We start from the raw sequence: 25,291 nt of genomic DNA, 5'->3' as shown, positions 1-25,291 counted from the left end.
TTCGAGATTTTTATTTTGCTTGCAACGTCGTAAAAGTAGAGTTTAAAAGAAATTAAAGTACACATTATCACATTATTATCTTTTCGTGAATATTTAAACGCGAATACGAATTTTCGATATATCTGTCTTATTAAAGAAGATCATGACATGACTAATTATAATAGTAATCTAATATCAATTCTTCCTGATCTTACGAAACTATAGATAATTTAAATATGGCGAAATTCTTTGTATTAACGAATTATCTTGTTCTCCAAAGATTGATTGATTAATTACTGGAATTTTGATCTTTAAACGTATTGAAGCAACAGTTCTGTATTTTATTATTATTTATTCGTTTTTTTCTTTCTTTTTTCTTTTTTTTTTTCCTCAACATGTAACTATATGTGATAAAATCATCTCATGTCAAAGAAAAACATTAAAAAGCTTATGTTAATATAATCGCGTATTCAACGCGTAATTAATCAATTATCTAAAGAGTAGTTGTCATCGTCGACTACTCAGCATTAAAACAATTTTCATACGGACAAAATAACCAATGAATAACAACATCAAAAACCAGAGGATGTGTGTGAGTGTGATAATACTCGAATGATTCATTTATGTCGTATATGGCTAGGGGAAATACCTAATGGTAATCTATCAGAAGAATTAAACACAAATATGTAACGTTATATATAAATTTTAATTGACCATTTGTTTTAGCAAATTATATTTATTTTTAAGCAATATCAACTAAATTATATAGATGTTATAAATTAATTAGTTTCAAATTGTTAATATTTTTATATTAATAGGTACAAAAACGGACATGTGGAAACTCCTGATATCATCAATAGCGTTGATTGTTATTAGTATTCTAAAAACTAAGGCCGTTTTACTAGCTCCATCCTTTACTCCAATTGTTATATCTGCAAACTATACGCAAAATTATAATGCTTCAATAAACAGTACCATCGAATATGTATTCTTATATCCTACAAAGAATGTAAAGTATATCATATTATTATTTAAAAAAAAATATATCATATAATTGGTCTGATTTGCTTTTTAGAACACATTATTAAAAACTGCAAGAATACAAGTGCAAAGTGATGCTACCTCTGATTTACCATTGATCGTAGTCGTTCGACAAGATAGAGGAATTCTATCCTGGCAGATTCCTCTTATTATTGAAAGTGTAAATTTTGATCCATTAAAATATAATAAAACCAGTCGAACGTTATGTTCAACAAAATATTATAAAAGTGATTATCATGATGCAGATGATCAAGATTTTATTTCTGTTAGTATATCTACAGCTAGTCATACAAATATCTTTTTTAATCTTAGTGTAACAGAAGAAACAGATTTTAATATAAGGTAAGTTGAACTGCATCGTTATTCGTTTCTTTTAGATTATTTAGAATATATTATAGTTTACATTAATACCATTTGTTTTCCAGACTAAATGAAAAAAGAAGTGTAGAAATTTCTCCTTCGGAACCCATATATTATAGTTACATCTTTCCAGAAGAATCCCAAAGTTCGTCTGTAATTGTTAGTGTTGAATCAGATAATGATATTTGCATGACATTCTCTATACAAAACGTATCCGTAAGTTGTGCAATTTTTTAATAAAATTTTTGTTATATATCTTAATATAATTATTCATGTATATATTTATATATGCACACATACGTCTATATTATTTTTTAGTGTCCAGTATTTGACTTGGAACGAAATATCGAATTTTCTGGACATTGGCAAACTATAAGTCAGAAAGGTGGTATCACAGTATCTGTAAGTATTTCTTTCTTTTCTAAGAACACAATTAAAATTGTAAAATAATACAGATATTCATATATGTTTCAGAAAGAAGCATATCCTTTTGGATTTTTTATTGTACTCGTAGTTAAAGGAGATGACACAGATTGTAATGGTGTACTCAGCACCAGGTTACTTAGGAGTAAAAATATTACATTAACTGTAAATGCCAGTATTACAAAAAAAGATTACGTTGTGGCTTCATGTGCAGCAGCATTTGTTATCATTATATTCTGTGCATGCTGTGTAGTAGCTGTGATTGTAGGTAAAATTAGAGAAGGTAAAAAGCTTCGGGAAGAAATGCTAACTGACAGAGACAATGAAATTAGTCAAAATATTCAAAGTCCTTCGACTTTAGAAGAGGTATAATGTTAGAATTCTATAAAGCTTTTAATTTTCTATTATTTTATGATATTTTGTCATAGAAATTTGTTTTCAGATTGGTCCTAGTCAATGGGCAACGGTTGAAGAAGATTCTTCATTAGATGAGGATGATATTGATATGATGGAGGATGCTCTTTCAGATAAAGAAGTAATACGAACAAAAATTGTACTGTCAGTTTGTGATTTAGCACGGAAGGAACCAAAAATTTTAAAGCATAAATCACGCTTGTATTTATATTATTTAGCAACTGTTGCTATTTTTTATACGTTACCTGTTTTACAACTGGTAATAACATATGAACGAGTGCTTCATGCTACTGGAAATCAAGATATGTGTTATTATAATTTCCTATGTGCACATCCATTGGGATTAATATCCGACTTTAATCACGTTTTTTCAAACTGTGGATACGTTCTGCTTGGTTTATTATTTATATTTTTAACGTATACACGAGAATTAGAAGAATCAGACAAACAAAAAACAAAATGTTATGGAATACCACAGCATTATGGACTTTTCTATGCAATGGGTACTGCACTCATAATGGAAGGTGTTCTTTCGGGAAGTTACCATGTCTGTCCAAGTCGTAGTAATTTTCAATTTGGTAATATAATATTAATATATTATTATTTTAACTTTTTTTAATAATTTTGTTAAGAAAATATTGCATTTTTTTATATACATTTCAGATACTAGTTTCATGTATATAATAGCAGTACTATGTATGATAAAAATTTATCAAACTCGTCATCCTGATATAAACGCTAGAGCTCCAGTAACCTTTGGGACATTGGCCCTTATTATACTTTTAGGATTAGTTGGAGTCTTGGATGGTTCCACATACTTTTGGGCGATATTTACGACAACACATTTGTTTGCCTGTTTGAATTTAACAGCCCAGATATATTATATGGGACGTTGGAGATGTAACAGAGGCCTTTTTACTAGGGTTTTTCAAGTATGCTTCTTTTTTTATATTATAACAGTTCCATGTTATGACATTTTAAATGTTTCATTGTGTATTTTGTTTTGTAGACATTAAAACACGACGCACGTTGTGGAGTAACATATTTATTCCGGCCACTTTACGCTGGAAGATTTGCAATGCTTGTTGTAGCAAATTTGTGTAATATTGGTTTATCGGTATATGGTAATCTATATCATGAGAAAAATTTCGCTACATTTTTATTAGCGATCTTAATGTCCAATTTAATTTTATATACATTGTTTTATATAATAATGAAGGTAATTATTGAAAATAATTTTTTAGATCATTAATCCATATTTTTTGTGATTACTTAATTGTTGTAACATAATAATTGTTTCTTTACAGTTGTGCCATAAAGAAAAAATCTTACTTAAACCATTAATGTACATCATATTAGCAGTCTTATTCTGGGCAGCTGCATTATATTTCTTCATACATAAGACGATATCCTGGAATCTTACTCCCGCTCAATCACGTCTTTTTAATAAGCCTTGCATATTATTAAACTTTTTCGATTCACACGATATTTGGCACTTCTTGTCTGCATTTGCGATGTTCTTCTCGTTTATGATTTTACTTACCTTAGATGATGATCTTGTTGACGTACATCGAAGTCAAATCCCAGTTTTCTAAAGTTATATAAATAAATTGAGATCATGTATCTAATGTGAGATTTATGCAAGTTTAAGACTGCATATAATGTATATAATATAAAAGACAAATAATTAAAGATGATATAAAATTTACATGGCTACTCTCTTAAAATATTACTACTTTTGTTATATAAATCTTTTAATTTTTTCCCTAGAAATCCTTAACACTAGATTTACCAACCAGTCAAAACGACCGATTTCAATTGGTTTTATAAAAATTTCTATTTTAATTTTCATCACATGTTTTCTCAAGGCATTATGATTTTTTTCTATTACATATATACATATGATCAATTTTATAAATTCCTTTTTTCCTCTCTTCTGTTTTCTTTTCTTCCTTTTTTCTCTGAGATACACATATATGAGGCATACCTTAATATACCGGAATAATTGTCGGTAGTTCTAGTGTTAAAAACAATTATGATTAAACCAATCATATGCCATCAAAAAATTATACTATACCTGTATGATTGCTATCAACAAGTAAGAATATCGCGTGAATGTCTGTACAAATAATTACTTCTAATAAAACTACATACACCAGGTACGCAGATGCACAACATTTTCACGAATTAGGATGAAGAACTCGAATCGATGTGATGTTCCTGATCTGGTGCTTCCATTTGCGATAAAGTCCTTTGTAACTCGGCGCGTTCGGCAGGATTTAATCTATGAGCGATTTCCAGGACAGCATCTAATCTTACTTCTGGACAAGTTTCGAGAGCTTCTTTGATACGTGTGATAACTGCATCCTTCTTTACACACATAATATTACGTGATATAACGCTATTTTCATTAACAAGCTGTGCCTCCAACCAAGTGGTAGCCGCTTGATCCTGATCCCAAAGGTACGATTCTGTAGCTCCTTTATCTTCGATAAACCATCGTCGTAGCATCGCACCGATTTGTCTAACGTCGAGCTTAGGTTGCATTGACAAAATATCCTTCTTGATATCCTCTTCCAAAAGTCTCCGTCTTAATTTCCAATAAAGCAACGGCCTTGCCTTTTGCCATGGTATTATATCCTGTATTACGTTTTTCTCTAACATTCGTTCTGGAGTGTCGTGAAGATCCGCAAAGTAGACAGCAACTTGTTGATATATCGGTATCAATGTTTTCTCTCTCTTACGAATTACTGTTTCGATTTCCGTTTTTTCCTCGATTGAATTTGATGCATTAAGATTTTCCTAGAAGATTTATTGATTAACGGATAGGACGATTATTAACGAAAATGGCAATCGAAGAAATCAGGTAATATAAAAGCATACTTTTAACTTTTGAATAACAGGATCTATTCTATGCATAGTCTTGACGATATCCTTGTTTCTAAATTTTATTTCTACGATACCAGTCGGCTCCAGGACACCACCCCTACTGGTGGTATCAGCAAACATTTCTAAGTATCGTGGATTAATCGTAGTGTCCACTACGGCCCATGCACCACCTCTGAGTTCACCGTTTGGTGGAATGTATACAAATATAGGTTTCGTGTATTCTCTTAGCGCGTCGACGATATAGGCACCGAATTTCACAATTTGATCGTACATGTCTGTAAAATTTACGCGTAATCATTAGATTCTAGGATGACGAAGAAACAAAGATTCGTCATATATACCTTTCATGCCACTGGAAAATCCTCTCCAGTTAGCAAATATAACAAGCGGCAGTTCTTCCCTATTAAAATCTCGAATAGCTTGTGCAGTTTTGTAGGCACTATCTGGGAACCATACTTGACCAGCCTGTGATATTGTCTTAGCTTCCGAATCGAGATTAGCAGGATCAGCAGGAAGATGTAGTTCGACGGTTCTTGTTTCAACGGCAATAACACCACAAGGTATACCACCTAATCTTGCTCGACCTGTTATCACAGTTTGTGCCCAAGGTTTCATGATTTCCTAGATAATTTAACAAATCGTTAATAGCATCAATAATAAAATTTAAAACAGTTGCTAAGGGAGATTTATAAAGAGTGAACCGTACCTGCCACGATCCACGATCGAAGAAACCACTTTCCCAGACATTCTGATCGTTAGGCGAGTATCTACCTTCTAACATCCACCTTGGATCATAAGGTGCTTTCGTAGGTACATAAGTAATGTCTCGGTTGATAGAATCGGGGAGAGGTGAAGGTAATATCGGCAAACTTGTACCCCTTGCCCTGGGGAAATAACTCAACCATTTCAGAACTGTGGCCACGCCTTCCAAATCCCTACTATCGACCGCATGAGTAACACCGTTATTATGCATAATTTGAATACCCCCTAGTTGATTGTTACTAGCGTACACTTCGCGTCCTAAGACGGCGTTCAATGCTCGGTAACCAGTAAGAATGATGTGAGAATTTTCAATTTGAATTGTTCTCTGACCAAGACGCACCAAATAAGAACCGATACCAATAGCGCGGCACGAAACGATAGAGATGGTGACGATTTCGTCGTAAGCTCTGGACGTTTCGCTAGCAATCATACCGGCGTATTTTAAATTCTCTACGCCTATACCATCGTCTTTGCCAATGATGTCCGTAATCTTATAACGAGATTCACCGGCTGGATCCTCAATCAAGGAAGCCTTGACTGAATTAAAAGGTGCTAAACGAGCATAATCATCTGGTGTCAAGTATATATACTTGAATCCCTTTTCAGGTTCACTTTCATCCTCCCAAGCTATTTTGAACAATCCTTTGATCTCTTCGGCCAGACCAATACGTGCACCTGCGTTCGCGGCGAAATAAATACGCGGAATACCAAGTTGTCTCGCTCTCTCGGATGCTCTGTAAAATAGGAAGTCCTCCATTGGGCCAAACGAGCCGAGAAAATGCGTGAGGTCGTTGGAGATAAGTATAATATCACGACCAGTCGGGAACTCAGGCGTGTAAAGAGTTAATCTCCAAGCTACCATGCCTACGTCGTTCTCACCAGGCAAACGCTTTTGTTCAACGAGATTGTCACCGTCCAGTACTAGCTCAACGCAATCCATCACAGACGTGGGAATCGTGATGTTCGAATTTGGTCTCTCCTCGATATATTTGTGCCAAGACTTTTCTACTTGCTGACGAAATATGTCAGGCAAGTCGTACGCGTAAGTGGTACCAGCACTTTGCGCTTGGAATCTCTTGGCTTGAAGATAATCCTTGGTGAGATACGGTGTTGAAATTGGCAAACCGTGCATAGGGCCAGGTCTCCAATTGGATAAGTTAGCAGCAGGCGGTGGATAAGATTCAAAACGAATGATACCTGTCTTAGGATCCGTCGATTCAGCGTAAAGATGTAAATCTATACTGTAACCGCTGTCATTGGCGATACACAAGCGTATATTCGACGTCGATTTGCCCGGAGCTGGACGGATTGTCATTTTGATTTCGGCCTGGCGAACACGTAACTTCCATAATCTCGGACCATATCTAAGTACCATACTGGTAACACTTTCCTCTATTCTGGCAGGATCCATTATCACCGTAGGAACGAAATTTAAAAAGATATGATTACATTCGGTCCGTTTAGCTAGAGGATGCGAAAAGGCCACTTCCAACTCATCCATAGCTTCGAGCAGCACGCGCTCTCCTTCGTTGTGAAGATAATCGAAACTTGCTTCCTTCGTTATAAGATCGGAATGACGAATAATAGAGCGTATGAAGAAACGATAGTCTGTAACTTGTTGCCCTTTCGCTACTTTTGCCTGTCCAAGGTACAGGTGCATCTTTTGATTCGACGTAGGCAAGGCCTCCAGATCGTATGTTCTCATTCTATTAAGTTCCAATTGAAAAGCACACCCTGGCTCGAGATGTCGATAAATTCTATCCTCGACGAATCCGTCCCTTTGTCTGAACGTAAAGAATTTTGGAAACTGTTTCTTCTTTAGGGCTGCGAAAGTGACTCTTCTGATACCACGAGATATTAATTCTTCCTTGCTCGTTGCACACCAGTCACCAAATAATCTTGCCATAGTAGCGTCGTCTTGATTACCGTTCTCTTGAATGGCAATGCTTAAAATGTGTACAGGTTCAGCTGGCCTCTCACCTAATTCTGCGGCAGTTGCAGCTTCCGCCGCAGTGCTGAGCGATACGTTTATGGACGTACTGTGACGTGATTCGCTACCAATCGCGTCTACGGCCTCTAGGACTTTAACAGATACTGAACTCGGCGACGACAAATCTTCCAACAAGTCCAAGATCTCGTCAGAGTATTCGCGAAATTGATCGAAGTCTTTGAATGCTGCCATCGCTCCTGTTCTGTAATTAACAATCGATTGGGTTTGTCGATTAGGATGATTGTTAGGGAGCAAGAATTGGAAATGTACGAGAGGTATTTCTCCTGACAATTCCAAGTGTTGTAAACACGTTAACTCGTAACTGATGTAGGCTCTGCGAACATAAACTTCCAAGGCGGCATTGCAAACTGCACGATTCGAATGATAGAAGAAATCATGAAGGATATCGAATATAGACGTCTCGGAGAGTATCAGCTTTTGAAGATTTTCTGGATGAAAGTCGTGCCCGTACATATCAACGGCTGATAAGAAAATGGATTCCATTTGATTGTGTCTGAGTTCGTAGGCAGGTTGATGAGCAGCTATCAATACCTGTCTGGCTCTTAACGCAACACGACTGTGCTCCGTTCTGTTCAAACTGGTCAATTCCGTTAAAGTACTAGCTAATTCGTCGGTGAGGCCAGGTTCGTTCGCCCAGAGATGATCTATCAGCATAGTCACTAATATATTCTTTTTAGTTACTTGGTTGTGACTAAAAATCATGGCAGTTACGGTACTTAAATCGTCCTTGTATTGTTCTATCAGAGCGGACACACATTTGTCGTAATGTCCTTGTTGAAATTGACACTCGACCATATAATATTGACGAAGGAGTTCGTGCACGGCAGTTTTCATTCGACCACGTATACCATTCCGATATCTCTGCACGAGCTGTACGATCGCTTGAGTAGTCAAGAAGAATACATCTCTATCGGAACGTTTCGAAAGCGTAGCAGCGTGTCCGTCAATGACAGCTGCGATCTGTTGACTGGGGAATTGTGCAAGAACAGAAGTTATGTTTCTCTCGTACAAGGACATCAATTTTCTGATCTTCTTCTCGACTGAAGCTGGGATTCTTCCTGATATCGTAGCTATTACTTCTTGAAGTTCGAGCAACGGTAAACTAGGATCGCGTAAGGAGAACATGAACTTTTCGATGAGTTCACGTAAACGTGGTAAATGATACGGATCTGGTAAACAGTAACCAGCTAGTGTATTTTCTAAAGCAGTCCGATATTTGGAATGAAGATGATTCAATTTGTCTGGTATAGCTGGTACCGCTGGCGTTGGAAATTGGCCACTATATTCCTCAGCATTCGTCACCAAAGATGGATCATCCAGTTCTAAATGAGCTATAACAGTGCCAGCTTCGAGAATAGCACCTGGTCTTTTCACGTAGAACAATGTACCAGCTTCGCTGGTCGTTACCGTCATTATCATTTTCATAACTTCGATTTCAGCGTAAGCTTGTCCCTTATCGACGTGACCACTATCCTCCACCAAGAAATTTATCAATTTACCCGCTGATGGTGATCTAAGTAAAGACGGGTCGTTATCCTTTTCAAATACACAGGTTTGATTACCTATAGTAATTCTATAACGATCTACTTCTTCCTTCATGTATGTCGTATAACTGGCACCATCCATCGAGAGTAACAAACCACCATCAGAAAGTCGATGAACTTCGATTTCTTTATAGGAACTATTTAAAACGAGGAAATAACTATTAGGACCTGACTTAGCTGCTTGAACTTTGTACTTGTAACCATCGTTCACTAGTTCTACCTGAAATGTTTTAATCAAAATGATCGATAAATTTGCATTACATTTAACGAATATATTTTTTAACTACATAAGTAAACTAGACAATCAAATCGACTCACATCTACGAGGTTATTTAAATCATTACTGCCTTGTACTTGACCCTTCTCCAAGGCCGTCTGAAATTCAGTGAATGCAGCAGTGATAGTTCTATCAGCAATATGAATGGCACCACACGTGACGGCTAATAAAACGTTTGGCTTATCGCTTCTAACACGCTCCGCTATAAGCACGTCGAGCCACGACGTGTCGATATTGTTTTGTTGGAAGGCTTCAGTTTCCAACAAAGTTATAAGATATTCTACCGTTGTCCTGAAGTCACCTCTGATGCTTAATTCTTTCAACGCTATCACCAAATTCTCTCGAGCTTGATAACGATCTTCCCCCCAGGAAAAACAATGGCCGAATTGAGAATCTGCGAACTCGTGAAGACCACCCGATGCTCCGACAGAAAAATAACCCCAAACGTTCTTCGACGATCTAAAGTTCAATTCTTGTACGGTACCAGAACTCGGTTTGAAACCTGAAATACATAAATAAAATTAACGCATCATGCATTGAACACCGGTATAAATCATACAATCGATTCGCAATTTTCCCGATAGGACAATCACCTTCGTCAGGATTTTCACTGGTAATTCTAGCAGCTATCACATGTCCCCAAGGTTGTGGTTTATGACGTAACTGATCGAAATCTATTTGACTGTCTCCCCAAGGACTCTCGCCATAAAGGAGACGTATATCTTTGATATGATGAAGAGGCAATCCCATCGCCACTTGAAGTTGTGCAGCGGGCAGATTAACGTCCGATACCATCTCGGTACACGGATGTTCCACTTGAAGTCTAGGATTCAATTCCAAAAAATAATAACGGCCAGAAGTGTCGTATAAATATTCAACGGTACCCGCACTGACATATCCGACCATTTTTGCTAATCTCACAGCAGCCTGTTAAATCGACACGAAAAGTATTACATAACGTACAAGAGAAGAGAATTTTGTAATTAATGAAACTATTGTGTTTATACTTTCTCCATCTCTTCGAAGACTTCAGGCTTGGCTATTACCGCTGGTGCCTCTTCTATTATTTTCTGATGTCTTCTTTGGATAGAGCAATCACGGCCGAACAACGATATTGCATTACCGTAATTATCGGCTAATAATTGAACCTCTAAATGGCGAGCACATTTCGCCATTTTCATGATAAATATCGGTGAACCCGGTATCTCGCCTTGCACTTGTCTACAAAAATTACGAACGTATGATTTATATATAACGTTTCTTTAAAAAGAGATTATTATTAATTACAGATCATTCAATTCACCTAAACAAGGCGGGCAACTCTTCCGCGTTTTCGCATTTTCTAATACCCTTACCGCCGCCACCTTCGCTAGCTTTCACCATAATCGGAAAACCAATTTTATTAGCCGCGGCAAGACATTCCTCGACGGTGGAAACACAACCTTTCTTGAACAATTCGGTCGATATCTTTATCTTCTTGCCACTATATTGAGCTTTCAATTCAGATCCCGACCAAGGTAACGTAGGAACATCTGCTGTTTGAGCGACAATACTCGAAGCTATCTTATCACCTAAAGCCCACATAGCTCTCTCGGATGGACCTGAATGTTATTACCATAATACGAACGATTAAATAGATATTCTTCGTATATAATAGACATTTATATGATTTTTAATCAAGTTCATAACTTTTCGATCGAAAGAGAAGTCGAACGTTTTACCTATAAAAGAGATATTATTCTTATGCAGTAACTCTGGTAATTTAGGATTTTCTGATGCGTGACCCCATCCAGCCCAAACAGCCTGCACCTGCGTCCTCGTTGCGATATCCACGATGAGCTCGACGTTCGCATAATTGTTATTGTTTGTTCCACCAGGTACGGGAACATATTGATCAGCCATTTTGATATATTCCGCGTTAGCTTTGAGATCTTCCGGCGTGACCATGACCACGAAACGTACCGCTCTTTCGTTCTTAAACATCTCGTAAGACCATCGTCGTATCGACCGCATACATTTGACTGCAGCGATTCCATTGTTAGCTATTAAAACCTACAAATAATGCGAATTAAATAAAATCGATTTAATTGAAATAGAATCTAAGAAAATTCTATTCGTCGCATAACCATTTATTATCTTTTTAAATGCTATTCGATTACCTTGTTGATAACCTTGGTGCCACCAAAACGATGTACGAATTCTTCGGGTGTCGCAACGGTGAAGTCTTTCTCTTGCAATCGATTTTGTGTCTGAATCATCACCGTACCCTGCGACATGCTGGGTCTGCAAAAATGAAAACGGACCACGCTTTTAATTAAAACTGATCGATCAAGATCGATTAGTGTTTTATTATTATTTTATCAGAAAAATTATCGACGTATCACTATTACATTAATATAATCTATAATTGATTACATAAATATTTTAACATAATAAATATAACTTCTATATCTTCACGTAATAGTTTTCATCTTTATTGCGTTAGTTCCCGTTGTTGTCTGCTACTTCGTAACGAGTATGACATTATAAGATATGTATTTATGATAAAAAAGACGATCACGGTAGACGCATCATTTCTATGAATTCCTGAGAAAGATTGCTGCCTTGTCATCTGACTATGCTAAAAATGCATGAATGAGAGTGGAGAAAGTATGTAAACCGTTAATTTAAACGGCTCACGCAATGTCGTGCCTCTAAACTGGTACACGTTTTCTGGATAGCAGTATCATCAATCCGATTGATACAGCCAGTTCCATATTTTTGTCTTCTGTTTTCCTTCTTCTTCTTTTTTTTTTCAATCGTTACAATAATCATCTTTTATTTTTAATCGACTATAAATTGTAACAAAAATACATCGATAAATCGCACGTCGAGCTGTTTTTCTTGCCTGTACCGCCAATGTTACATATAAAATGCTTTTTTATAAAAAAAAAATTATATGTATATATATGTATACATATATAATGTATATTTACACAAATGACTACGAGTAAACACGCCGCGTACATTACGCTACTTTGTCGATATCCATTCTACGGAAATATCTATTAAAATGAAATTATCGAGACAGTATTACGTTAATCCAGATGTTCTTGGTTGTAAATAATTCTTCGTTTCTTCCTCTTTTCCTTGCGCATTATCTTCGTCCGATGCTGTTATTTTGACGATAGTTGTTCCTTGAAGATTATCGGAACTTGTCCACATCGGTTCTTTTTCAGTTCTTTCAGCTAAAACAAATCTCTTGATGCGTTTCATCCCGTAGATACCACATAAAAAAGAAAAGGAAGGGAAAAAAAGAAGAGGAAAAAAAAACAACGAAATCCAACGTAACGTCCAAGGAAATTCAAAATTCAAAAGTTATCGATCACTATTCTCAAGGACCAAAAGAATACTCTAACAAGCGTGTTTACGCAGTCATTTTTCTTAGCGTTCATAGGTCCAAGTCCAATCCTTCATCCATACTCATGATAATTTCGTTATTCATTTTCTTATGTATACGAGAAATCCATCGTTTACTTCGTAAAACATTCTTTCATTATATTTATATTCTTCTTGAAAGATTCTAAGAACATCACAAGGTCACTCGCGTTTTATATTCGTTTTATAAACGTTTAGAGATATATCTCTTCTATAATTACTTGTTTGAAAATTCTTATATTTTCCGCATATATTCTTTTACAAGCTACGACTTCATTTTTAAATCAACAACCGAATGAGAAAAAACGCGGAAAGATTCTAGTCATGCCGAGAGATCGAGTATTCTCGATTCAGACCAAAAAAGGATCTTGAAGAACAGTTTTTTAAATTCAAGAACAACTCTTATTAATTAATCAATCGAAATCGCATTTTTCGCTCTTTTTCGTAAAGATACAGAACGTTTTGAAATCTAGCAATGGGTGAAATTTTTTAACTGGATCTATTGACGATGGAATTTTTCGCGGTAAAAAGAAAAAAAAATAAATATTATAGAAAGGATTATGATACAAACGTCCTTTTACAAAGAAAGACGGATCGTCACTGACAGCTTATAGGCAAGGTGAACGGTTACTTTTCTTTGACATGCGAGAAATCCCCTACTACCTATACTGCACTTGTTATAAGGAAGTGCTGAACACGTACTTTCTTTATCAAATATCCGACATTAATTTAAAAAAAATGAGATACATATAGAAAGAATTTCATTTTAATCTTAGCCAGAATCCACGATTCGAATAATAAAATTCCAATTAAATGAACAATCATAAACAATAAAATTATCCATAAATCATATCATCGATAATGAATGAATCGATCGTGATATGAATATCGATAATATGACATCGTATTCAATTAGAATTGTAAATTTAAAAAATTAATATCTTATTAAGTAATCAAACTAATAATGAAAGATCAAGAAAAAAGCATAACGTATGTCAAGTGATAAATATACATTAAAAAGTGATAAACATTCATGTTCAAAATTTATTGCTATTCCATACTAGCGTGCACGTTTCAAACGCTCTGCAAGTCATTTCAACGGCTAGCATAGATCAGAAGAGAGACCTGTTTACACGCATTCGATGGTAAAATCAGCTGATCCATTAACGACCAATGAGAATAAGCTTCATTTGCCCGTTGATCTTTCAAGCACAGTACATCTAATCATTTACATGTGCGTGCTTTATCTACGGAGATACGGAATTGCTCAAAAAGATATTCAAAGACTTTCTGAAATAGAACGACTTTTTTTAAACCAAGCAAAGTACTCTAAATTTATATATATATATATATATATATATATATATATATATATTCCTAAAATCCTATATATATATATATATATGTATGTATGTATATATGTGAGAAAAAATATTAATATATGCACTTTATCAAATATATGAAAAATTAAAAAAAAGAAAGGATGGTTTTAGTTTGAAGCACAAGATAAAAAATATCAGATTATTAAAATTTGTTATCAATAGCTTTTATAAGAAAGAAACTTATGTATCTTATATCTAAACGAAATCTTATTTCCTTATACTTACACAAAATTCAGAACATGTTATTATAATTAACTCTTATGTAAAATGAGAAAAAGAAAATTATCTACTTGTTGCATTTTTATGATTTCTGATGAACGTAGTTCGTTCATTACTTTCAAGTGAGATTAGATATCTCAATATGCATTATAAAGACGCTAATAACGTTAAACTAATTATTATGTTAAAAAGATAAATTATTAACAAAAAAAAAAAGAAAAGAAAAGAAAAAAGAAATAGGTCAATGCTCGTATCGATTAGAAATATGTTTCACTTGTTATTTAATCTTTTTTCTTCAAGGTAAAATTGGGTAACGACCCAATTAAAGATTCGACCATCCTTTCTATAGTGTCGTCAATATGTTTCATAACGGCTTACCAGAAACAAGGTTAACTGTACTTTCATAATGCATACTCAGTTTTGAACCGTTCGAATTTGATGAAGTTCAGAAACTTCCGTCGGCTATATAAAAGAAAATCTAACGAGTTTGGATGTTTTTCAATTCGTTTAACGCGTTATTACAAAAGTTTTCGTTGGATTCGTATTTTCCTTAAAGTTCGTGACCTCGAAATTGATATAAAATAAATGAGCCTTGTGAGACGTGCCTGATGCCCGATAATATTTTTAACTTACTATTTTCAAATTACGTTGATTTAAAATACGATAATACATCATTACTTATTTATTTATATTTTTCATTAAAATATTTCGTAGTATCAACTTGGTCATTTCCTTTCATTATAGATATTTATTTTCAAAGGAAATTCGACGATAAATAAATATTATATTTTCTATATGTTCTAGGAGGAACGATACTCATCAATTTAATTTTTATCGTGAATCTTCTATCATTTACATACGTGTTACATGGATTAATAAATCGTGGGCAATTTGTAAAACGACTTTAAATTCCATACAAATCCGCTGACATGATTTATCGATTCATGGACAGAGTTGCTATATAAGCAACACTTAACACTTCTCTTCGATTGGTTGGTATGCAACGATTTTACAGGACAAAGTTGCACAATTCGAAAAGGTAAATAAATTGACACGGTACTTTTTTTATTTTCAAGTACAATTAATGTCAATCATAATTTAAAAATTACTTCTTTAAAAAAACTTCTACTTTTTGCTTCATTCAAACGAGATTTTTTTCGTTCAAGATCATCTCGAGGTCAACGAAGTGGTCCCTCTTCGAAATTTTTTGTTTGTTTATGAGTTTATCAAACGTTACAAAAAAAATACTTTACTAAATCAGTTTCGTTTAACAAAAAACCGGTTGACCCTGATAAATAAAAATAATCTTTAACGAAACAAAACAAAAATTATATATCATTGCATTTCATTTTTCAAATGGCACAGCCATGTACTGTAAAATTTGGTCATACCATTTAATTCATAGGAAATATTTGGGTATTTGATTTCGATACTACTCTGTTCCATCCTATATTGTAAAAGATACAGTAGTAACTTAATAAGTAAAAAAATAAGTTCGCGACATTTGGTTTGCTTCTTAATATACAAAAATATTCCACAATATACGTAATAAATGATAAATAGTATCCACGAGTAGACATAACTTGATTATGAAATTCTCATTACATGAATAAGTAATTACGGTCAAAGAACATTATGAGATCGTTCTGTTGATATATTCACTGGCAACTCAATAAAACAATCACGAATTGAAATAATTATTTTTTATAGTGTCATTAAATTGTTAAATTTCTACATGAAAAGAGAAATAAATTATAAATACGAAAATAAGGAAGAATATATATTGACGAACGTTCAATTCCCGTTCGTTTAAATATTTCTTTTATCAAATATATCGTAAACGTATGAAACCGCGGCCATATTTAAAATGAATTTCTCATTTACAAAATGACGATTGGAAGCCAATCATTTTATAATGTAAATATGATTAATCAGTTATTTAAATAAAACATTTTTATGAATACGCAAATTGATATTCGTTAGGAAGGTCAATAATGGTTACAATGTAATTTAAATGCATGTAACGTTTTTCATAAAACGAGTATATGAAAGAAATAAAGACATTACTCAAATTTATAAGTAGTCATTTCTTCTGCATTTGGAATTGTGAAAAATCAGCATTAAGTACCATCGTCGTCTCATCATCATCATCATCATCATCATCATCATCATCATCATCATCATTATTAATTATCATTATTATCTATTATTATTATTACGAAAATAATTCTCGTCAAACTTTGTTGTCATCTCAATTATCGACGAAAGATAAAAGCAATCGAATGTCCCAAAAAAACTAAATCGTTAGATCGTTTTCATTGATCATCGAGATATCTCTTTCGAAAATAACATTGGGAAACGAGATCAAGTAGAAAAATCTTATGATGATCACCTGAGTCGTTTACGTCGTTCAACCAAGCCTGGAGGGATGGAGAATTGTTGACCTTGAAGGCTGTTCCCATCGTTTCCATCAATGGGAAAACTATCGCCAATCTCCAACTCCTCTTCGGCGTCTGGGTCGGGTTCCCCGACGACGAAGCTAACCGGCGTCGTTTCGGACATCTCGAAGTTGTCTTCCCTATTATCACCAGAAGAAGGTTCAACGATATGAACGATCTCTTCTTCGCTCGTAGAGGAAGAGGAGGAGATCCTTGGTTGTGACTCCTCTGGTTTTTCCTTCTCGTTACCTTCAAAACAAGTCGCGTATACGCGAGCTCGGGATAAAGAACTGTTTGAAAGAAAAGTGTTTTGCGGAGAAATTTGGCGACAAAAAAAAAATAATAAAAAAAAAAAGAAAAAAGGGAAAAAGGGGAAAAAGAAGACCTAAGTAGGCAAAACCACCAGCATTAAATCTATTCCTGGAAAATAGGAATTCGATTCTATGAGAGCGAACGGCATGCAAAGAAAGCGTTTAAAATTCCTGATTTCTAAAGGCGATTAACCGAGCTGAGAACCTATCATAAAACGACTATTCCATCTTGAAACTACGCTCTTCGGTCGAACGTAGGCTCTGTTTAACGTGGAAGAAGTGTTCGAAAGAAGAAAAGCTAATCGCGGGAGAACCAATACGACTTCCTGCCAATAACGCATAGCTGGAAATGTCGCTAATGAGGTGCCAAGCAAAAGAAAACGACGTACTTAGATATATGTACGCACGCACATCGAAATATTTGCTATACCATAGAAAACAATAGAATATCTATTGTTAACTTTCGATCGACATTAATACCAATGGCCAGATGAAAAATATTTTCTAATTTCCATTATCCATGCATAACGCGTTACAGGAACGTAACGTCTTTGGAAGCCTTTGGAAATGTTTACAAATGGATAATAAAAGAACAGTTGTTAAATCCACAATGTGTTTATTAAGGATACAAGAGGAAGGAATTCATCGGATTTCTATGATAACCCAAGTTCAAGGTCAAATTACCCACACATGCAGGCATCAATTATAATTGTTAATGTCAACGAATCAGCTGAGTACATTACGTACGTTACGAGGTCGTTAAATTCTTGAGAAAGAAGAAGAACAGTGGGAAAAGATAATATTTCAAGAAATCGATCGAAATCCGTCGGGGAAGCAGTAGAAGAGATGCCTTACGCGAAAAAGGCTTTCTACTCACCGTGAAGAGGTCTACGACCGAGACGATTCCTCGCCTTTGTTAAAAGGGAGGACCACCAACCCCACCACTGTCGCCACCACCACAACCACCACCACCAAGGGGGTTCCTCTTCGTGCTCGTACAGAATTTCCTGAAACCACCTGCGGACACCAGTTGCAACGGACACCGGACCACCGATTACGAAGAGAAGGATTAAAAGGAGAATTATTAGGAGCACGTTGAAGAGGACACCCCGCGTTAGGCGGTCAAACGCGAACAATTTTCAAATTTCACGACGAAGAGACGCGAACTTTTTCAAAAATCTTGCCTTTTCTTAATAATTCTCCAACAATTTGTACTTTGTGAATTACGCGCCGAGAGCCAAAGTGGAAGGGGAAAAAGAAAGAAAGAAAGAAAGGACAGCAAAAGCAACGGCTTTCTTTCTCTATCTCTTTTTTTCTTTTTCTTTTTTTTTTCTTATGTCAAATCGAAGTACCGGTTAGAGTGTTCAGAAGATTCCGTAGCATGCTAAATGCGCACCTTGCCGATACCAGGCTTTTCGATCATTCACTTCTTCAAGATCCTTCTTTATTCGTTTGTTCTTTATCCCTCTTCTTTCAAATCAGAATTCCTTATTTCGTATATTTTTCTTCTTCGTACTTCAATCCTCTCTTGATTGATCCTATCATCCGTGAGTCTTGAATCACACTGACGATCAAAACTTTACCATATATATTTATCGGCCTTGAAACAGACCGTGTCAATCCGATATCGACGAAAGGAAGTATACAAACATTCGAGTGCTTGCTCGTACCAATGAATTTGCGTATAGGATTAATGAAGATTTTTCTGATAGTTTAGTGATAAACGACGTACGATCTTAATTATAATCGACGCTTAAAGAATAAACGATTTATTCGCTCGCATAAATTGTCGCAAGATTTGAATTGAATTTTCTGGATTTTATTAACTAGTATCGAATAATCGGATATACAAATCGGGGGGGGAAAGAAAAAGGATCGAACGACGCGAATGATAGAAACACACTGCCGATCGCGTTGATGCCACGAACATAACTCGACTCGACTCGACGAATGTTCGTAAAACGATAATATCGATAAGCCGTAGAAGAAATATCGAATAAACGAATGACCGGATACGACAATACTAAAAGGTTCAAAGGTCACAAGTATTGTGTATGTATGTCCTTGAATTTTACTCGCATCTATCCCCACCTCGTTCTCTCATCCCTCAACATCGTCCAAATCGAATGTTATTCCAATTGATTTCTTTTTTTTTCTTATTTCATTCTTTGTTTATTACGTTTCTCGAGAAACAAGTTGCGAGTTCCGCGACAACACGAGCCGTCATCAGTTACGCCAATTCTATCATTGCTTCTTTACGTTAGACTCTGTTTAACGATCTGAATCGTAACCGTTAGGAAACTTAATCTTTGTGAAAGCTTTCGTGAAAGTTGACGTATCGAAGAGAAATATTTAAAACGACTTTTAACGAATATATTTATTCAAACAAAAGAAAGAAAAAAGAAAAGGAAGAAGATGGACACGTTGAGGCGATCAAGGATAGAAGAATGTCATCAAAATGGCTGCCATATTAGATTGACGAGATAAAATTAGGTGTGTGTATTCGTTAACATTGAAATTTACATTTGTCGTTTTACATTTGTATATTGGTATAGAAGATGAATCAATAATTATTGACAAGAAATATAATTTATTCTCGAAGATAAAATGACTGTGAAATAAATTTAAATGAAAATGAAATGTTCAATTTTCTACGAAACATCCTTTAACGAGAATTAAATAAATTTGTAAATAAATAATTACAATGGCAATGTAATTACCGATTCATCTTATATAATAATAAGTTTCGTAATTCTCAGTTTGGTTAAATTTCGTTTCCTTGTAGCACGTTGTAAATGATTAATACGATTTAGACTTAAGCTGTACAATACTTCATATAAAAGTTAAGATATTAAATTAAAACTATGACGAGAAGGTAGATTACGACTTATATTTATTGAAAGGTTTGCTGAATTTTATGATAATTTCGTATTTCAAAATTATATTTAAATGAAATGATTCGATTACGTACAATAACTTCTTCTTTCTTCCTTTTTTATCGTATGAAAGAATAAGAATGTGTAATCATTAACTAAACCGTAAAATTCCACAGAAAGTCGAGTTTGTCATGGTGAGAATTTCTAACATCCGTTACTTTCCTTAGAATTATACTACAGTTTCACATAATTTCGAAATAATTATGCGATGCAAAAAAAAAACGGGTATTCAAGCATCGTCTCTCACAATCGGTAGAAATCACGGAAATACTTTTTTCTTCTTACGTCCGTTTTTTATAAGCACGTACATTCAGAGCAGATAAAGCTCAACAACATGAATCGAGGTATGCGAATTATCATTATACGGATTTTAATGCAAAGTAAGAACGTGCGTCATTAACGAAACAACGTCAATCTCGAGAATCGTTGTAACTAGCACGAACGGTTCAATGGCACGAGTACACCTGATATTACGATCCATAGTCGTAACTATACTTCACAAAACGAAAAATGAGAAAAACAAAATAAGTTACGACAATTGTCAATAAATCATTTTATCGTTCAATAAATTTTCTCATGGAAATGTATATGCTCGTTTGTCATATAACGTTTACTTTTCTTTTCTTTTCTAACTTTTCTTTTCTTTTCTTTTTTCTTTCGTTTTCTTTTTTCTTACGCATTGCTATCTAATTTTTAACTTAGAAAAAGTCATACACTTTTCTCCTTATCATTATATTCATATTTTCTCCCTTTCTCTCTCACCCTCTCGTTATTTCTCATCACTGATCGATTTAATAAAATATTCAAAGTTATGTAACTCGCATGTTTATCTCATGATGGTTGTTTTTAAATCACGTGTTTATCTAAATACTTCGGTCAGTATGTTATCGCAAAATTTTCTCATGCAAATCGCATGACCTCAGACTGAAAATATGCGATTATAGTCCTTCGAAACTCGATAACGTTGTTTTTATTAGACAGACGCACATACAAACTTACGCACTTACGCATTTACGTACTTAAGTACATATGTACGTACAAACACAACTCAGTACACTTCCAAATGTATTAGATCTTGATACCAGGGACTTCTAGAAACAGGACGTCCTTGAAAATAAGAATATCACACACTCTATACAAATAATATTTCTCGTTTTAGCCGCGATATTGATAACTTTGATGAAAAAATTAATATATAATAATAAATCATCTTATGATAAATTAAATGATATTTAATAAGTCATTATATCGATCAACCGATCTGTTAATCTTTCTTCTTCTTATTTCTACATTATAAAATGTTAACGTTATTAAAATGATAAGATAAAAAGAAAATGATAATAGAAATTAAAAATCATGCCGATCAATTTGAATCGTAGTTAACATTAGAATCGAAGTTAGTAACATGGTAGTAACTCTATATTACGATTTAACGAAAAACACATTTACATTGTTATCAAAAAAAAAAAAAAGAGGAAAGAAAACAGAAAATGTTCACGAATTTTTCGCGATTTCTCTTACCTGAGTATTTTCAAATGACTTGTGCGATAATGAATGAAACGTTCGTTAAAGATTACATTTAACGCGAAAAAAATATTATAAATTTAACGTGTCATGAAATGAAAGGGGTAGAGAAAGGAGAGAGGGAGAAAAAGGGGCGAAAGCGGGGTACGCTGGTAACTATACACATTACGCACTTTATCTCTTTTTTTGCAACTATTTCGCAAAGATATAAGTAATAGAAGCAGAGAGTCACAATCGTGTTAGACAATTGATTTGATATACATATAGAAACAGCTCTATTTTTTACATGCGATCGATACACATATACATATACACACACACACACACACATATATATACATATCTACCTATGCAAGGTTAATTACAAAAACTCAAGAAAAGATATTTACATAATGACCGATCACTATTTGCAATGTCGACACGTTGGACTTACTACGAATTTATGATTACGTTGGTGAAGATAAGTACGTTGATACGAGCTTTTTTTTTTTCTTTTTTTTTTCTTTTTTTTTCTCCTTTCTTTTCTTTTTCTTTCCTCCTTTATATATTTTCTTTTGTTTACTACGAATGAAACTTATTGCAAAGGGAAAACAATGTAACGAAATCTATTATGTACACTGTAATTCTTACGTATCCAATAGCAACCGATTGGGAAAAAAAACTCGCGATTTACATGAAACGCGTTTCATTTCTAAATTATACTTTGTTACATACGTGTGTACGATGCGCGCGCGTATGCCTGCGTGTGTGAACATATATATAATCATAAATATTTAATGCGTTATATGATAATGATTTTTATCTTTATACGTAAAAAAAAAAAAGGAAAAAAATTGAAAGATAACAATTTTTCATTTACCTAGATATTATTCTAAATCGTATTATTTAAGTCATGTAGGTCGAACGTAAAAATAACAAAAACGATCGATAACTTTTAGTTGGAAATTAGGCTGTAATGTGGGCACGTACAAATGTGTATATATATATATATATAAAGATTAGACGTTATTTCGAACATCTTAGACCACCATCCACGAGTACTACGCATAATACAACTTGTAAATTGGTTGCATAATACGTCAATTTATGCCTCGGAAGCATCTTAGTACTTTTAAGACGTTTATTGAATCACAAATCGTGTTGTCGTAGTTTTCTTAGCTGTCGTTTCAAATCGACCTTCTCACTCGACTTTTTTAATTAATTAATTAACCTCTCAATTACCACGTGGTTCCGTTACTACAAGGGTACTCAATGATTTATTTTCGAATGAATTGTTTAGATTACATTCGCAATTAATTATTATATTAATCTCTCGTTCCAAGCCATAAAAATATCAAGGGAATTATGTCGTTGATAAAAGTCACACAAATGTTCGTTAATATTTGATAGGAAGCGAAGAAAAACAGTAGAAAGAGACCAAAAATGTACACACGCGAAACACGCGCGTGTCGCGACACACGACGCGGCGACACACAAGAAAATATCACACGAAAGGAAGAAAATATTGTTTCTCTTGTACGAACTTGTCTACGACGTTTATAGATTTGCACGTGAGGCAATCAAAAGTTGATAGACCTCGTACGATTGGTCGAGAGACGAGTCAGGCGACTTGGAACGACTTGTGATTGGTCGGCTCGAAGCGTGGCGTGTTTCCAGGGAACCCGCGTTACCGAGAAGAACTCAGCCGAATTAATTTCCGATCAAGAATAATATTCATGACATAAAGAAAAAACTCCGATGAATTAACGCGAAATATGAGATAAGAATAAAAAGAAAAAGAATATTCTATATCACTGAAGAGAAGCCATTTTTTTCTAACTCACCGGTGACGAATCCTACGCGGTGGAGTAGCACGCTCCTCCCTGAGGTTAGGTTCGTCGTCTCGTGCGTGTTCTGTCATTCGTGTAGCCTTTCTTTCGACAATTATCACAACGACAAAAAATGTGTAAATGTTAAAACGCAAAGCGTTATGATCCGAAACGCGTTAGAGAAGCCTCGTTGGTCAACGTTGATCAATCATAGATCGACGTTGATCGTTAAGGCAATAAAATGTTTTTGTCACCTTCCGTACATTTATCTTTCTTTTTGTACTTATTATCACACTAATTTCGTACACACTGTATCACCTTACGCGGCGTTAGTTGGTATACCAACGTCACTGTCCATTAAACCTCACCTTTCTCGATTTCTATATTTCTCTTCGTTTAGTTACCTATGTTCTATCACTTTATCTTGTTCTAACTCGACTACTAATGATTTCACGTCTACCTTACCGATCGAGCATCCTCGTTTCTTTGCTCAGTGTTTTTTTCTCGTATCGTCTAGAGGTCGACATTCTGCAGGCACTTGAGCGCCCATCATGGAGGTATCGACGTTGGACGTTAATTTAATGACGGATGTAGTGAAAAGGGTATCGATAGCAATTACACGTTCACGTAATTTTCTTTGTCGAATTATTCTAGTCAGCTTTAGCAGACGTTAACTCCGTATGACCCTCGATAATCCTACCAATATAAAAAGATAAACGAAAAACTTTTTCTATTTCGTATACCTATATTTAACTTTTATCTCTCTACTTCTTTTATCTGTCAAGTAAAATATCATTGATCAGAAAAAGAAAAAGAAAATGACGACATAGGCTCATAGATAATTCTTTTATATAATTTCAATAAAATTCTATTTAAATTCGTTCGATATTATAGCAATTTTGAAAGTTATTCCGACAACGATCTTTATAGAAAATACGATTTATCAATTATTACGATCTAACTTTTTCTTTTCCTCTTCTTCTTCTTCAAGTGTAAACGCGGGAATAATGTCGTTTATATGCATGTCGGTTAACTATGTCGGTTAACTAATATTAATTAATACATATGTGTAAGTATATATATATATATTTACTTTCACTACACGCACTTTGAACGTTTTTCCAGGCGTTGTTTCGCTTTCTCGATCTATGGAAATCCCAATATTGTACATCGAAAAAATCGAAGTATATTCACATAGACGTTAAAATGTCGAAAGAATATGGCGGATACTATTCGATCCAATTGACGAATTATGGATACTGCGAAAACGATACTCGCGATATTTTCAATATTTTACGATACATATTTTGGAATTTGATTTCGGATAATTCTTATAAAGACATGCTCGCAACGATATATCTGAAAGATGGACAGAACGATTTTGAAGTAACATATGATTTACATTACCTACCGAGAAAGCGTTTGTCGCTTTTAAAAAATGAGCAGAACGAAACAAAATGTATTGATTTTTCTTATTGTAGAAAATATTTATCGATTAAACCGTCGGTAAGTTTGAAGAAAAATTGCGTCATTACTACCTCTCTCTCTCTCTCTCT

General features: G+C 34.5%; 3 protein-coding genes across 14 annotated transcripts in view; 2 read left to right on the top strand and 1 right to left on the bottom strand.

The window, feature by feature from the left end:
* Positions 1–33: 33 nt before the first annotated feature.
* LOC127062535 (SID1 transmembrane family member 1-like) lies at positions 34–3,925 on the top strand. Of its 2 annotated transcripts, none has more exons than XM_050990965.1 (10): positions 34–571; positions 798–988; positions 1,055–1,362; positions 1,446–1,596; positions 1,699–1,782; positions 1,855–2,169; positions 2,246–2,795; positions 2,881–3,149; positions 3,227–3,436; positions 3,525–3,925. In XM_050990965.1, exons 2-10 carry the CDS (start codon positions 812–814, stop codon positions 3,810–3,812), a joined length of 2,352 nt encoding a protein of 783 aa, XP_050846922.1. In that variant the 5' UTR covers positions 34–571; positions 798–811; the 3' UTR covers positions 3,813–3,925. The 2 variants fall into 2 exon arrangements, with proteins under 2 accessions (XP_050846922.1, XP_050846921.1); XM_050990964.1 differs by having other exon boundaries at positions 35–634.
* Positions 3,185–24,199, bottom strand: LOC127062531 (acetyl-CoA carboxylase). 11 transcript variants are annotated; one of them, XR_007781148.1, is made up of 14 exons: positions 23,751–24,199; positions 18,345–18,484; positions 17,111–17,405; positions 11,860–11,983; positions 11,422–11,752; positions 11,004–11,301; positions 10,708–10,921; positions 10,294–10,627; positions 9,742–10,202; positions 5,813–9,643; positions 5,448–5,727; positions 5,101–5,381; positions 4,295–5,019; positions 3,185–3,808 (listed from the first exon to the last, which is right to left on the bottom strand). XR_007781148.1 is itself a non-coding variant. In XM_050990943.1 (14 exons), the coding sequence occupies exons 1-13, from the start codon at positions 23,825–23,827 to the stop codon at positions 4,405–4,407; spliced, it is 7,281 nt and encodes a 2,426-aa protein (XP_050846900.1). In that variant the 5' UTR covers positions 23,828–24,199; the 3' UTR covers positions 3,185–3,808; positions 4,372–4,404. The 11 variants fall into 11 exon arrangements, 9 of the variants coding, with proteins under 9 accessions (XP_050846900.1, XP_050846898.1, XP_050846903.1 ...); XR_007781149.1 differs by having other exon boundaries at positions 4,353–5,019; XM_050990943.1 differs by having other exon boundaries at positions 4,372–5,019.
* The window catches only part of LOC127062532 (GTPase-activating protein CdGAPr), a 40,740-nt gene continuing 35,127 nt past the window's right edge, over positions 19,679–25,291 (top strand). Inside the window, exon 1 of the mRNA XM_050990957.1 lies at positions 19,679–19,960. The gene's annotated coding sequence lies outside the window, so the exon portion shown is untranslated. The remainder of the gene's footprint in view (positions 19,961–25,291) is intronic.

This window comes from Vespula vulgaris, chromosome 3 (genome assembly GCF_905475345.1).
Source record: "Vespula vulgaris chromosome 3, iyVesVulg1.1, whole genome shotgun sequence".
NCBI lineage: Eukaryota > Metazoa > Arthropoda > Insecta > Hymenoptera > Vespidae > Vespula > Vespula vulgaris.
This window is presented reverse-complemented; position numbering and strand designations above follow the sequence as displayed.